General features: G+C 44.5%; 1 protein-coding gene across 1 annotated transcript; it reads left to right on the top strand.

Annotated features, from left to right (window-relative positions):
• The first annotated feature begins 218 nt into the window (after nt 1-218).
• On the top strand, nt 219-4642 carry LOC115188824 (beclin-1-like). Its single transcript, XM_029747673.1, has 3 exons — nt 219-230; nt 458-600; nt 3745-4642. Exons 1-3 carry the CDS (start codon nt 219-221, stop codon nt 3911-3913), a joined length of 324 nt encoding a protein of 107 aa, XP_029603533.1. The 3' UTR covers nt 3914-4642.
• The last annotated feature ends 10573 nt before the right edge of the window (nt 4643-15215 follow it).

Genomic DNA, 15215 nt, shown 5'->3' with positions numbered 1-15215 from the left:
CAGAGTCGAATTGCTGCAAAGAAACCACTGAAGGACACCAATAAGAAGAAGAGACTTGCTTGGGCCAAGAAACACGAGCAATGAACATTAGACCGGTGGAAATCTATCCTTTGGTCTGATGAGTCCAAATTTGAGATTTGGTTCCAACCGCCGTGTCTTTGTGAGACAAGGAGTAGGTGAACGGATGATCTCTGCATGTTTGGTTCCCACAGTGAAGCATGGATGAGGAGGTGTGATGGTTGTTACCAACAAGTGAGGTCTCGAACTAAAAGGTACAGTACATGAACACATTTACCGCTGGCTACTATATGGAGACAAACAACAAACCTTTTTTAATGAGCTGTGAAAAAAAGAGTGAACTATTTTCCAATGCTCATTAGACTGGCCCAAGCCAACCCCAGTGAATAGGCCATGTTGTATATGGCACATTCCACTCTCTCTTTCTTCTTGTGTGTAGGAGCTACCACTGCACTGTACAGGGGGCCTGCACTTCTTCTGGGACAACAAGTTTGACCATGCCATGGTGGCCTTCCTGGACTGTGTGCAGCAGTTCAAGGAGGAGGTGGAGAAGGGAGACACGGGATTCTGCCTGCACTACAGGTCAGTCAACTAGTCTAGCAGATATCATAGAATTATAATTGTAATCATCTATCGATTATGTCGAGAGTCCAAGGATTAAGCTGTCAAAAGCTGACCAACTTCAGTTATTTGTGTAAATTTGGTAAGTTATACAACTAAATTAATTAGTTCATGTTTCTTCATTTTTCCAATTCATAAAAAAAAATCACTCCTTTTCATATTCAGATTTGACAAATACGTTCCCTTGTTTCTTAATATTTAATTTATTCTATTTCCCTGCACTAGTAACACATCTGACAGAATGATTTAGATGAGTGTTTGGATTTGATTTTATTGAGGTGTTTTATACAGGTGTTTCTGTAGATTTGAGGAACTGCTGAACACTGTTGGTTTAGACGTTTCTGGATACAATACTGCCTCCTAGTAGTACTGCCTCTTATTGGAACCCTCACAGATTCCAAGGTAGAAGTCCTAATTTGGGCAGCAGGTGGTTTATCAGTCACTGTATGTCTGTCTGTTCAATCCAAAATACAAAAGAGTGACAGACTCAGGTCCCTTGGTGCATCACACCACGGATCGCTTCACGTAGCCAGCCAGTACAGTGCCTTTGAGACGGTGCTTGGTGGAGTCATAGACCCCCCGTCTAGAGCTCTTGGAGGAGAGCTTGGCACAGATCTCGCTGTGTTTCTCCAGGCGACTAGAATCAAAGCACCGGCCGCAGTGCTCACACTGATTCAGCTTGGAGTTGGCTGCACTCATCCCAAATCGACGTTTCAACACCACCTGAATGAATGGATGTTATCAGATGGGACAAATAATGGGCAGCTGGGCAACAAAGACAAGATATACAACATGTACAAACCAGATGAGGCTGGTGGGAGGAGCTCATTGTAATGGCTGGAATAGAACAAAAGGAACGGTATCACACACATCAATCACATGGAAACCATGTTTGATTGCGATCAATTCATTTCATTCCAGCCATTACAACGATCCTATCCTCCTATAACTCCTCCCATCAGCCTCCTCTGATACAAACACACGTGATCACCAACACTACACTAGATCAGCAGTTAGCATGGCTTTGGAATGTCAAACTACTTTACCTGTCTGTCCTCCTTTTTCTCTTCCATGTTCAAACCCTTCTTGACTTCCTTTGGCTTCCTCACAGTGTATCTTGTGGCTGTCTGCTTTGGCTTACTTGCCACACTGCTTTCTTCTCCATTTCTCCTCACCTCTTTAATCCTTTCTTCCTCTTCTTCCTCTTCTTCGTTATCTCTTATCATCTCCCATAGGTCAGAATCCACCTTCATCAGGCAGATCTCCTGGATGAACTTCTCCACCTTTTTTCTCAACCGCACTTTCGCGTTTTTCTCCTCCAAAGCCTGAGCATCCATCTTGGCCCCACTTTTAATCAGTTTCAGTTCTTGGGTGACACTGATCAGCTTGGCCTTCATATATGCCATCACCTGCTCAGCCTCTGAGTTAAAGACGTCCCATACCATCTCATCGGGGCACGGCGGTAGATCCTGTACAGTTAGTGTCTGAGTCTTAAACTGAACGTGTTTCTTCACAACCCGCCTTCTGTACTTTGAAGCAGCAGGATGAGGGCTGCCATCTGGTCTGACTGGCTGGAATGGCTTCTTCTTGGCATCATTGTTTGGCACAGTGACTCTGGCTCTAATGGGAGGCAGTGGAATCTTGGCGACCATATTGGCTCCATGGACTGCCTTCAATGGCTTGGCACTATGGAGGTAGATGTCTTTCACCACACAGGTTTGATCCCTCTTGGTACGGATGGGTTGCAGTGGCTTCCGTATGGGAGGAACAGTAGCCTTCCCTGACTGCTGAGGTGTTGAAGCTACATGCAGTCCTTGACTCTTCCCATTGCAGATGGACCTCTTCTTCTGCAGTACTGGGATTCTGGAGGGAGGATGTGGTTTCTTTTCCACAGCCTTCAAACTGGCAAGTCGCTGCAGAGCACCCTTTCTTTCTTCAGTCAACTCCAGTACTGGGATTCTGGAGGTGTTTAAACTGTTTTGTTTGATCGCCGGAAGCTTCTCAGTGGCCTTGGGTTGAGATGGCAAGGCAGGCTGAACGGAGTTGCTACTGGCAGCTCCAAGGTTCCCTGTTAAAGCATTATGTTCCTGTAGCGGCTGCAAGAATCTCCTCATCATCAAGGAGATTGACAGTGGCCTTTTAACCCCTTTCTGCAACTAAGTTTTCATCTAGTAGCAATTTCTATATTTTATGGTGATCTACTGTGTTAACTATATCTCAGGAGGAATCTGCTTGATTGTCTTGGATACTAGTGTTCTATTTTCAGCAGTCAGACACCAGAATGTTCAAACAGAACATTTGGAATTTATTGATCAGTTGTGACATCATAATTGGTTCACAAATAATGAGACTTCTAGAATCTCACACACTTATGTGGATGTGATGTCATAATAGACCATAATATGCAGCCCAAAATGGTGAATGTGACCTACCTGTGTTAAACTGCTTGCCCTCATCTCATATTTAAACATGCCACTTTTCTTTGAGGTGAAACATATTACCGAACTCTGAATTGTCAATTTAAAGACATTTTGCCAATTTATTCATTACTAAATTTAGCTAACATAGTTAGTTCAGAGATTCTTACCCTTGCCTCAGCAGTCTCGTCCAGATCATCATGGCATTTGTAGTTCTTTATGATAGCCACATTAGCAGCCAATTAGCATTTCATTTTTGGGGGCTAAATACCGGCAAATATATTGATAAGTCACCTTGTCCTACAGATATTTACACGGTTATCGAAACGTCACACAAGGGTAAGCCTACATGAAACACATCCCTAATTTTAAGTGTTTCAAAAAATTGTTGGAACCATTTCCTTGTTTGACCGCTATGTTTTATGGGTATTATGACACATACTGTGGTATGACACATTACAGAAATAACTGGAGTTGGTCAGCTTTTGACAGCTTAATCCTTTGCCTCCAACTAGTCACTAGCATGAGACATCTGCAGATGATTTTGTCTTAGCGTCCTGGCCTTAGATTATTTTTTTTAAATGTGGTGTTAGCAGCTGTAGATGTTTCACCAGTTTCTTTCATAACCTTCAAGAAATAAACACTTGGGGGTTTGAGTTTTAATGCACCTTTTTCTTTTATGGGTCAGGATGGATGTCGAGAAGGGCAAGATTGAGGACACAGGAGGCAGCGGCGGCTCCTACTCCATCAAGACCCAGTTCAACTCAGAGGAGCAGTGGACCAAGGCGCTCAAATTCATGTTGACCAACCTCAAGTGGGGCCTGGCGTGGGTGTCGTCTCAGTTTTACAACCGATAGATGAGGACTCACCCTGGGTGTGCCCCTTGACCCTTCTAAAACCACCATTTCGTCACAATGTGTGACTCTCAAAAATTCTTATACAATGCTCTCCTTGCTTCCCTATGATGTTTTGAGAGGGTGGGGAGAAGACTGGAGGAAGGACTTTTGAGATTCACCACTGGTGTGAGTTCAAATTCAATAAGTCTTGTTTCCTTGTTTGATTTCCATATTGACCGTTTGAAAGGACAAGATAAAAACTTAAATTATACACATTGAAGTCCACCTAGACTCGTAGGTGTTATGAAGGGAGATATCTGAGACTTTTGGAGCACATTCCAGGATTGAGTCCTAATAGTAGCTAAGTGGCTTCTGGTTGTGTCTTTTCCTTCATATGCACATATCTTATGACACTGGATAGGTGAAAGCTGTTGAGAAGCCGCACCACCTTCCCTTCCGTCTGCCATTTTCTTTCTCCAGCAGTTGGCTGGCAGTCCTCAGTTTTGAAAGAAAGGCTTTTTTATAAATTCTTGCTTGAGTTGTATCATAAGTTGAGCTCTATATATTTCCAAATAATATAATCAATTGCACCCCTCCTCAAATGAAGGGGGAGTTTCTATTTTTGATGACCAAAGTTGAAGGCATGCCTGGCTGATACAACACTGTTACGTTTTACACACATCTAAACTGTCAAGTGAAAGAAAGAGGTCATTATCACTAGGATCATCACTTTTGACTGATTTGATCAGATTTAAATATTTTCTTGGATATTGGACTGGGAGTTTACTTTATTTGGATGGTTGTCCATATTTTTTCATGAGGCTTTCCCCCAAAATGGAGAGGGAGAGACTTAATAGAAATGCATATAAACCATTTAACCGACTTTTGGTCTGACTTTGTGGTTTGTTAGCAAGGAGTTACGTCAAATAGAATTCTTATTTATTGCAAATTGTGCAGTATAAAAAAGTTATTTTTGTGAAATGTGATTTCACGCTTGAGCATAGATGTGTTGTTTACCAGAGAAAAGCAGAATAGCCTAACTGGTAATACTTAAACATAGTCATACAGAGCTAGCTACATGCTACGTACAAGGCTAGCAACCCAATGACTGCCTGAAGAGCCAATCTAAAAGTGCATTCAGAAAGTATTCACACCACTTGACTTTTTCCACATTTTGTTGTTTGGATTAAATTGAGTTTCACTGGCCTACACACAATCCCCCATAATGTGAAAGTGGAATTATGGTTCTAGAGATTTTTACAAATTAATTAAAAGTATTGTGTTAATAAGTTTCAATTCCTTTGTGATGGCAAGCATGAAGTTCAGGAGTAAAAATGTGTTTAACAAGCCACAAATTGCATGGACTCATCTGATAAGTGTTTAACAGGATTTTTTAATTACTATCTCATCTCTGTACCCGACACATACAGACAATTGTAAGGTCCCTCAGATGAGCAGTGAATTTCAAACACAGATTCAACCAAAGACCAGGGAGGTTTTCCCATGTCTCGCAAAAAAAGTGCACCTATTGGTTGGTGGGTAAAAAAACAAACAGGCATTGAATATCCCTTTGAGCATTGTGAAGTTGATAATTACACTTTGGATGGTGTATCAATATACCCAGTCAATACCAAGATATAGGCGTCCTTCCTAACTCAGTTGCCTGAGAGGAAGGAAACCGCTCAGGGATTTCACTGAGGCCAATGGTGACTTTAAAAATATTTAACGGCGGTGATTGTCACGTCCTGACCAGTAAAGGGGTCATTTGTCATTGTAGTATGGTCAGGGCATGGCGGGGGGTGTTTGTTTTGTGTGTGTTGGGGTTTTTGGTCTAAGAGATTTTGGTTCTAGTTTTTATTTTCTATGTTTCGTTTTCAAGGTTGACGGGGGGGACACGACCCCCCCATCCTGGGAAAAATATGATTTGTCCCCCCCAATATATCACTGAAACATAACTATGTAATTTAAATAATATTAATAATACTGTGACGTAGAAGTCCGTCACTGGCCGCGGGCAGCATTTGGTACCTTAACGCACACACATTCATTACTCCTCCCTGCTCCATTATCAGACAAGTTAACAATGTGGGTCGACACACAAGTTAACTTCTCTATCTTAGTACATACATTTCACATTTACGTCAGTAACCGGTTAGGGTATAAAGAAATAAACAGACAAGTGTTCATATTTAATATAAGCAATATTTATTATACTTAGATGTTATGGATGAGTGCATTGTTTGTTCTGTTCCTCTCTCTCTCCATCGCTGTAGCTTCGGGGTATGCTGGATAAGGACCCGAGCTAAGGGAATTGGGCTTACTTTGTAGTGCCTGTCCGGAATGGCTCATTAATGTAAATGGGCATATTGGAAGACACTGTCAGTAGTGTCATTTTGTAAATGTTATATTGTGATGTTGTTTCATAAAGTGTTGCAATGTATATATTTTGGTATGTGTAGATAAATGGAAACTGTAGGTTGAATAGGTAATTGCTTAATTAATTAGTGTTAATTGTTCTGAGGGGAGGGGCTACCCCTACAAAAGGAGCCTCTCTTTCAGTTCATTGAGAGGCATTTTGGATTGAGCTGTGGGTGGGGCAGCTTTGTTTTTAAGCTGTCCCATAAGGTATACGTTTGATGGCAGTACTGTTGTTTTTGTTCCGGAATCACTATGTAAATAAACACCTTTGCACAGAAGAACTTTTGCGGCTCCGCCATCTTTTTATTTTTTTATAGAGGTTAGGTTTTCCAGTTTAGCCTTCTGGCCTACTCTACGTGACATATGGTGGCAGCAGTGGGATGGCGCACCGCAAATCAGTGAATTCCAACAAGAGAGGTAAAGGAATGAGTACAGGATTGCGTTCTCAGCAGCAGCATCAACTGTCAGAAAAGGTAATTGAAGTTGAAACGGGGTGGAATACCATGGAATCTTCTGGTGAAGAGGTTAATTATGAGAAACTAGGAGCCCGATCAAGGGGCCAAACACAACCAGAACTGTTTGAGCTACTGGTTGAACCAGCAGATACAGCCATAAGAGACCAGCTGACTGGAGGAGCAGTTGGGGGACCAGAACCACACCCAACCATGGTAGCCCTTTTCCAGCAACTTTTCACCTGCCTTGAGAAGAGCGACGAAGACCTCAAGCAGGAGTTTCGGGTCCTACGCCAATCTATCCTCACAGCTCCTCACCAAGCAGAACTCGTCAGGGAGAGCCCAAGATTGGGTCTGCCAACACCAGGATGACAAAGGCTTGACGCAGCAGGGACTTCAACTCCACAGCAGGATCCCCAAGCAGTAATGAGGCCAGCCCCAGCACCCGGAGACCAGTCCAGCAGTGTTAACGTTCATCTTCCAGCATTCCTGAGGAAGGAGCCAAAGATGCCCTCATACCAGCAGGGGGAGGACATTGAAAACTACTTGCTGAGGTTTGAGCGAATGGCCAAGACGTGGCAGTGGCCGGCGGTAGAGTGGGCCTGCAGGCTTGTCCCATTGCTCACGGGCAAGGCCTTAGAGGCTTACACAGCAATGGATGAGGGGCTGTCCAACGTCTACAAGGGCTTGAAGGAAGCGCTGCTGGTGAAGTTTGACATCTCCCCGGAGACCTACCGTCAACGCTTTAGAGCTGCATTGACGCCATCGGGTGAGTCGCCGACAGAGACGTACCACCGCCTCAAGGGTCTCTACCGACGATGGGTTCGACCAGAGGAGAAGACACAGGACGAGATCGGTGAGGTCATCATCCTCGAGCAACTTCTACAAGTTCTACCACACGACATTCAAACCTGGGTCCGAGAGCACGAGCCCAAGGACGGGCTTATGGCGGCCAAGCTTGCGCTGCAGTACCTTAATGCACATAAAGGGGGCCCACCACGACCTGCAGCACCCGCTCCAAGGAGTCTCCGAGACACAAGGGACATCAGAGATACCCGAGATGGTGGAGGTAACTCTGGGGGTTATGTGTCTGGGAGGAGGGAGGTAAGGGATCATGCAGTTCGCTCTGATGGGAGGGGTCTGACCTGTTTTTACTGCCGACAGCAGGGGCACAAGGCTTCAATGTGTCCGCTACGTAAATCCAAGCTCTCAGGTTATTGTTATGTGCCCAGAGAGGGGGATGGTGTTCAGAATAGACAGACTGGGGAAGGGTCAGTCTTGGTACCTGTAAAAGTGAATGGTAAAAGTCTTACTGCAATGATTGACACCGGCAGTTCCCTGTCGTTGATCAGAAAATGTAATGTACCTGTTAATGACATTGATTACGGTCACCAGACACTGATCCAATGTGTCCATGGTGACCAGTCACAGCAGCCCACAGCTGAACTCACAGTGGAGATTCAGGGTCAGAAATACCTCCTCAAAGTTGGGGTAATGGAGAAGCTACCTTTTGAGATGATTTTGGGGAGGGATGTGCCTGTACTCTCTGATCTGTTGGGAAGTGTGGGGGGTCAGCTATATGAGCAGTCAGTTTGCCAGTCTGATGTTCAGGTGTCATGTTCAGTTGTCACTCGTGCCCAGGCCAAAGCTGGTTTACAACCTCTGCCTGACTTGTGTGATAGTCTGTGTGAGGGGGGAACCAAAGGGCCCAGAAAGTCACGCCGCCAGCGGCGTCTTGAGAAGTATGTGGGAACCCCTGTACCTGTTGCTGATGTGTCTGGGTTAGAAGTGCAATGGGAAGTTCCACAAAATTTTGCTACACTGCAGAAGTCTGATGCAACCTTGAAAGGTTTATTTGATAAGGCCTTAGCTGGGGACAGGCAATCTTCATGTGGGGGAATATACACAGTAGACAACCACATACTCTACCTTGGGTCAGAAGCAGATAGCAGGAAGTTAGTGGTGCCATCTACATGTAGACCACTTGTTCTCAACCTTGCACATACAGTTCCATGGGCAGGCCATCTAGGGCAACATAAGACCTATCTTAGGCTAGGCTCCCGTTTCTTTTGGCCCTCCATGTATACTGATGTACAAACATACTGCAAAACATGCCCCACGTGCCAGAAAACCAGTGCTGTCCGTAGGTCTGACCGGGCTCCTCTATGTTCACTGCCAGTTATCTCTACCCCATTCAAGAGAATTGCAATGGACATTGTTGGACCCTTGGAAAAGAGTAGTGCAGGTTACCAGTATATATTGGTGATCTGTGACTATGCCACCCGGTTCCCAGAAGCCTTCCCACTCCGTTCCATAACCACTCCAAAAATAATCAGTGCTCTTGTTCAGCTCTTTTCTCGTGTAGGAATCCCAGATGAAATCCTGACGGACCAAGGCACAAACTTCACTTCACGACTGATGGTTCAACTCCACCGACAGCTGGGCATTAAAGGCTTGAGGACCACTCCCTACCATCCCCAAACGGATGGGCTCGTAGAGAGATTCAATCAAACGCTCAAGAACATGCTGAGGAAGTTTGTGGCTGACACTGGTAAAGACTGGGATAAGTGGTTACCCTTTCTGCTTTTTGCTTACAGGGAGGTGCCTCAGGCATCGACAGGTTTCTCGCCATTCGAACTCCTCTATGGATGGCCAGTGCAGGGACCACTGGACCTGCTGAAGAAGTGCTGGGAAGGTTCCCCAGTAGCTACCTCAGGACAGGGGATTGTCCAGTACGTTCTCCAGATGCGAGACAGGCTGGAGCGGTACCGAGAGGAAGCTAGGGCAAACCTTCAGCAAGCCCAGAAGGCCCAGAAGCGAGGTTATGACCAGCACGCTCGCCACAGAGAGTTTAAGCCAGGACAGAAAGTCCTGCTCCTCCTTCCCTCGTCTACCAGCAAGCTCCTTGCGCAGTGGCAAGGGCCGTACCTAATCGGGAGGAAGATGGGTCCGGTGACCTACGAGGTGCTGCACCCAGACAAGGGTAAGGAGAAGCAAACCTACCATGTGAACCTCCTCAAGGCCTGGGAGGAGAAAGAGGAACTCTCCAAGGTAAAATCCTTTCTGGTCAGCAGAGTCGAAGAAGAGGATGAGTCAGATGGGGTCACAGAGGCATGGAAAGGACGAGCAGAGGTCATACTGGCTCACCTAGAAGAAGACAAGCAAGATGAGCTGAAGCAGCTGTTTGGCAAGTATCCGGCCCTCTTCAGTCAGAGGCCAGGAAGAACCAAAGTCCTGGAACACGTCATTCGTTTGAAGCCTGGCCAGAACCCTGTCCGCCAGCATCCTTACCGTGTGCCTGAGAGGCTGGTGGTAGCCCTCAAAGAAGAGGTCCACACCATGATCGAGATGGATGTTGTCGAGCCATCATCAAGTGAATGGAGCAGCCCTATTGTCATTGTCCCAAAGAAGGATGGCTCTTTGCGTGTCTGCATGGACTTCCGTAAGGTGAATGCCATCTCCCAGTTTGATGCCTACCCCATGCCCCGCATTGACGACCTACTGGAGAGAATCGGTAGAGCTCATTACATCACCACATTGGATCTCTGCAAAGGGTACTGGCAGGTGCCCCTGGACGAACAATCCAAGGCCTACACTGCGTTCCGGACACCGATGGGCCTGTTCCAGTTTAAGGTCATGCCGTTTGGCCTTCATGGGGCCCCTGCGACTTTCCAGAGGCTGATGGACAAGGTCCTCCAGGACTGTGATGATTACTGTGCTGCTTGCTTGGACGACGTGGTGATCTACAGCCACTCCTGGGAGGAGCACATACAGCATCTTAGCAGAGTCCTGGGGAAGATCCATGATGCAGGCCTCACGCTTAACCTCCTGAAGTGTGAGTGGGCAAAACAGGAGACAAAGTACCTGGGTTACCAGCTGGGTAAGGGTGAAGTTCGACCTCAGGTGGACAAAGTGGAGTCCATCAGGAACAGCCCTCAACCCAGAACCAAGACACAGGTGAAGTCCTTCCTAGGTCTGGCAGGATGGTACCGGAGATTCATTCCGCAGTTTTCGACCATCGCTGTCCCTCTGACCAACCTCACTTCAAAGGTGGCCAGCAACCCTGTGAAGTGGACTGAGTGTGAGGAAGCCTTCAGGATACTGAAAAAACAACTGTGCTCATTCCCTGTTCTCCAGACCCCTGATTTTCAGAAGAGGTTTCTCGTGCAGGTGGACGCTTCGGCTGTGGGAATTGGAGCTGTACTGGCCCAAGGGGAGCCAGGAGAAGAGCTTCCTGTACTGTACCTGAGTCGGAAGCTGTTGCCGAGGGAAACCAGGTATTCGACAATCGAGAAGGAGTGCCTGGCTATAAAGTGGGCCCTAGATAGCCTCCGTTACTACCTTCTTGGGAGGGAATTTGACCTGCACACAGACCACAGAGCACTGACCTGGATCCAGACCATGAAGGACCGGAATTCTCGTGTGACCAGGTGGTATCTGGAGCTCCAGCCCTTCAGGTTCTCTGTCCGTCACAAGGCAGGAAAAGAAAACGTCACGGCGGACTACCTATCCAGGCTCCCAAACCTGGTCGCTTCAGGAGAGGAGGAAGGTAATGTGACGTAGAAGTCCGTCACTGGCCGCGGGCAGCATTTGGTACCTTAACGCACACACATTCATTACTCCTCCCTGCTCCATTATCAGACAAGTTAACAATGTGGGTCGACACACAAGTTAACTTCTCTATCTTAGTACATACATTTCACACTTACGTCAGTAACCGGTTAGGGTATAAAGAAATAAACAGACAAGTGTTCATATTTAATATAAGCAATATTTATTATACTTAGATGTTATGGATGAGCGCATTGTTTGTTCTGTTCCTCTCTCTCTCCATCGCTGTAGCTTCGGGGTATGCTGGATAAGGACCCGAGCTAAGGGAATTGGGCTTACTTTGTAGTGCCTGTCCGGAATGGCTCATTAATGTAAATGGGCATATAGGAAGACACTGTCAGTAGTGTCATTTTGTAAATGTTATATTGTGATGTTGTTTCATAAAGTGTTGCAATGTATATATTTTGGTATGTGTAGATAAATGGAAACTGTAGGTTGAATAGGTAATTGCTTAATTAATTAGTGTTAATTGTTCTGAGGGGAGGGGCTACCCCTACAAAAGGAGCCTCTCTTTCAGTTCATTGAGAGGCATTTTGGATTGAGCTGTGGGTGGGGCAGCTTTGTTTTTAAGCTGTCCCATAAGGTATACGTTTGATGGCAGTACTGTTGTTTTTGTTCCGGAATCACTATGTAAATAAACACCTTTGCACAGAAGAACTTTTGCGGCTCCGCCATCTTTTTATTTTTTATAGAGGTTAGGTTTTCCAGTTTAGCCTTCTGGCCTACTCTATGTGACAAATACGCAATGAAAGCAATTGTGCTGATTATAGACACTTAATAGCGCGTTTTTAAGTTTCAAAAGATTGCGACCCCCCCCCCACCCTTTTCCTCACAATGGTTTGCTCCACTGGCAAGGTAACAGAGGGGTCGTAGCCACTGTCTGAAAGGCACTCAATGAACGTAACTGACGTGAGGTTAATCCAGTCAATCGCGCACACACACTAGCTGAATATGCAGAGCTAGCGCGCAAATATTAACTATTAAGCTAGCTAGTACCTATTCCATTTATGTGGCCTTGTCAAAGATGGAATCTTTGCTATCGTCAATTTATTCCAAGATCAGCATGCAGATGATGTAAGTTAGTGCTTCAAAGTCCCTGTGATAAGGTTTGCGATAAACTGAAGTCCAAACTGAACAGAACTACACTCTCTTCTACCATTGTCTTAAATATATTTAATGGTCTCGTTGCAAAAGCTAAATTGTCGCAAGGGAACTTTAATTTATTTATTTTATTTAACCCGGGTAGCAAAGATTATAGCAAACACCACTGAAACTGAATTGGTGCTCGCTAGCTTTGCAAAATCAGCTATTGTTGGAAGCCAGCCAATATGAAACAAAATATTAAAATTACAAAAGGTTGCAGCATATGTTGTGTAAATGGTGAACTCATACAGCTGTCAACTCTTGTCATTTTAATCCGTTTCACATTTGCTAGCTACCTTTTAGATCGAAGCCCAAATAGAATGATAAAAGATAAGATGATAGAAGCCCATCTCCTACTGTAAATAACCTACATACTGTGTGTGTGTGTGTGTGTGTGTGTGTAGCCAGCCAGCCAGGTAGAAAAATGGCAGAAAAATAAAAGACGGACATCAGAGTATTTTTCAGTACACCAAAACGCAAAGTAAGAACCCTAGTAGCCTAATATCTCAAAGACTAGTTGATAAAATGTTCATAAGAAATAAATGAAATTCTAATGGAAATGTTTCAGAATGTCATTAGGCAGAGCAGGCAACAGATGGCACACAGACAGCAGAGTTGGGGACAGATATGCAGGGACAGACTGGCAGAGACGGAGTCTCAGGTAAGTTTGAGTCTTTGTTTGGCAACATTATGAAAGGTTCTCAATTTTTTTGACTTGTAAAATAGGAACATAATTGGAAAATGCCATGGATACCCCCACTCTCAACTTAAACTGGTGACTGAACTACGATTTGTTAAAGGCAATGGTATTGCGGTTGTGAGTAGTTGTGTAGTTTTGGGTACCGGTAGTTAGGAGTTCGGAAAACATCTTATTTCTTTGGTTCCTCAATATACATTTACCATATTACAATGTAGGCTATGTGTTACAGCACTACTTTTGGTGTCCCCCTCAGGAATTGCTCTTGAGAGAATTTCATGTAATTGTCCCCCCCAAAGTTGATATCAGATTTTCGCCCCTGGGCGAGTGTGGTTTCCAATCAGAGGCAGGTGTCTTTCGTGGTCTCTGATTGGAAGCCATACTTAGGCAGCCTGTTTTCCTTTGGGTTGTGTGGGTGGTTATTTTCTGTATAGCCTGTGTGCCTTATGGAACTGTTTCGTCGTCTACATGCCTGTCATCGGCAAAGATGTTTATGATGAAAAAACAGAATAGCGCTAAGCACAGGCAAAATCCTAGAGGAAAACCTGGTTCAGTCTGCTTTACAGACACTGGGAGATATTCAACTTTTAGCAGAACAATGACCTAAAACACAAGGCCAAATACACACTGGAGTTGCTTACCAAGGCAACATTGAATGTTCCGGAGCGCCCTAGTTAGTTTTGACTTAAATCGGCTTGAAATTCTATGGCAAAACTTAAATGGCTTTGTAGCAATGATCAACAACCACCTTGACAGAGCTTGAAGACTAACATGCAATCCTGGTGTGCAAAGCATTTAGAGACTTACCCAGAAAGACTCTCAGCCCGAATTAACATGTATTGACTCAAGAGGTTGAATACTTACGTAATCAATAAATCAATCGATCTATCTATACACTTTTATGACCTTTTTTTATACAAATGTTAGAATTGGAAATATCCTTTTACATAAGGCGTTCTGTGTGGGTCCATTATTGACATGTTCATAAATGTAATGAACCTGAAAACCAAATCATACAGTGATTTAGGCATTAAATACTGCCACAAGCCTCCTTGTCTACATTTATATCCACACCAAGGAGTCACTTGTAGTAAAAGGATTGCCTTGTTGAATTTGCCAATGAACAAAAGCACAGCATAATCCTGACGCCAAAGCTTTCGGGAGACACTTGGTGCGAGTGGGGAGACAGAACAGACAAGGCAAACGTTCCAATGCTGTTCCAATGCATGGTGAACTTAAACCATCTTTACCTCGTCAGCACAGTAAAAGAAAAACAATTAAAACATACATGTACATTATTCTGTGGCTAGAGTGTAGTTGAACCACAAAGACACAAACCAATTGAAGAAAAATAGGCAGAAAACCAGATTCGTGACTCCCCAGTTTTGCTTCTGGAGCAAAGTAAGAAGCATGTGATACATAAGAACCCATTCCAGTGCTGCATCTCAGTAGTTCAACGTGTCCTTCTCTCCTTCCCTTCATGTGTACTGATCTTTAAGAATTGAACAGGTCAATTGGAAACAACAGCTTTCACCTATCCAGTGTCATAAGATATGTGCATATGAAGGAAAAGACACAACCAGAAGCCACTTAGCTACTATTAGGACTCAATCCTGGAATGTGCTCCAAACGTCTCAGATATCTCCCTTCATAACACCTACAAGTCTAGGTGGACTTGAATGTTTATAATTTAACCGTTTTTAATCTTGTCCTTTCAAATGGTCAATATAGAAATCAAACAAGGAAACAAGACTTCTTCGATTGGAACTCAAACCAGTGGTGAATCTCAAAAGTCCTTCCTCCAGTCTTCTCCCCACCCTCTCAAAACATCATGGGGAAGCAAGGAGAGCATGGTTTTTTTATCTAAGGCCAGTATGCTAGGACAAAATAATCTGCAGATTTCTCATGCTAGTGACTAGTTGGAGGCAAATGATCGTGCAGAGACAAAGGATTAAGCTGTCAAAAGCTGACCAACTCCAGTTATTTGTGTAAGTACAATAGA

Source organism: Salmo trutta, unplaced genomic scaffold (assembly GCF_901001165.1).
Source record: "Salmo trutta unplaced genomic scaffold, fSalTru1.1, whole genome shotgun sequence".
In the NCBI taxonomy this organism is placed as follows: Eukaryota; Metazoa; Chordata; class Actinopteri; order Salmoniformes; family Salmonidae; genus Salmo; species Salmo trutta.
This window is presented reverse-complemented; position numbering and strand designations above follow the sequence as displayed.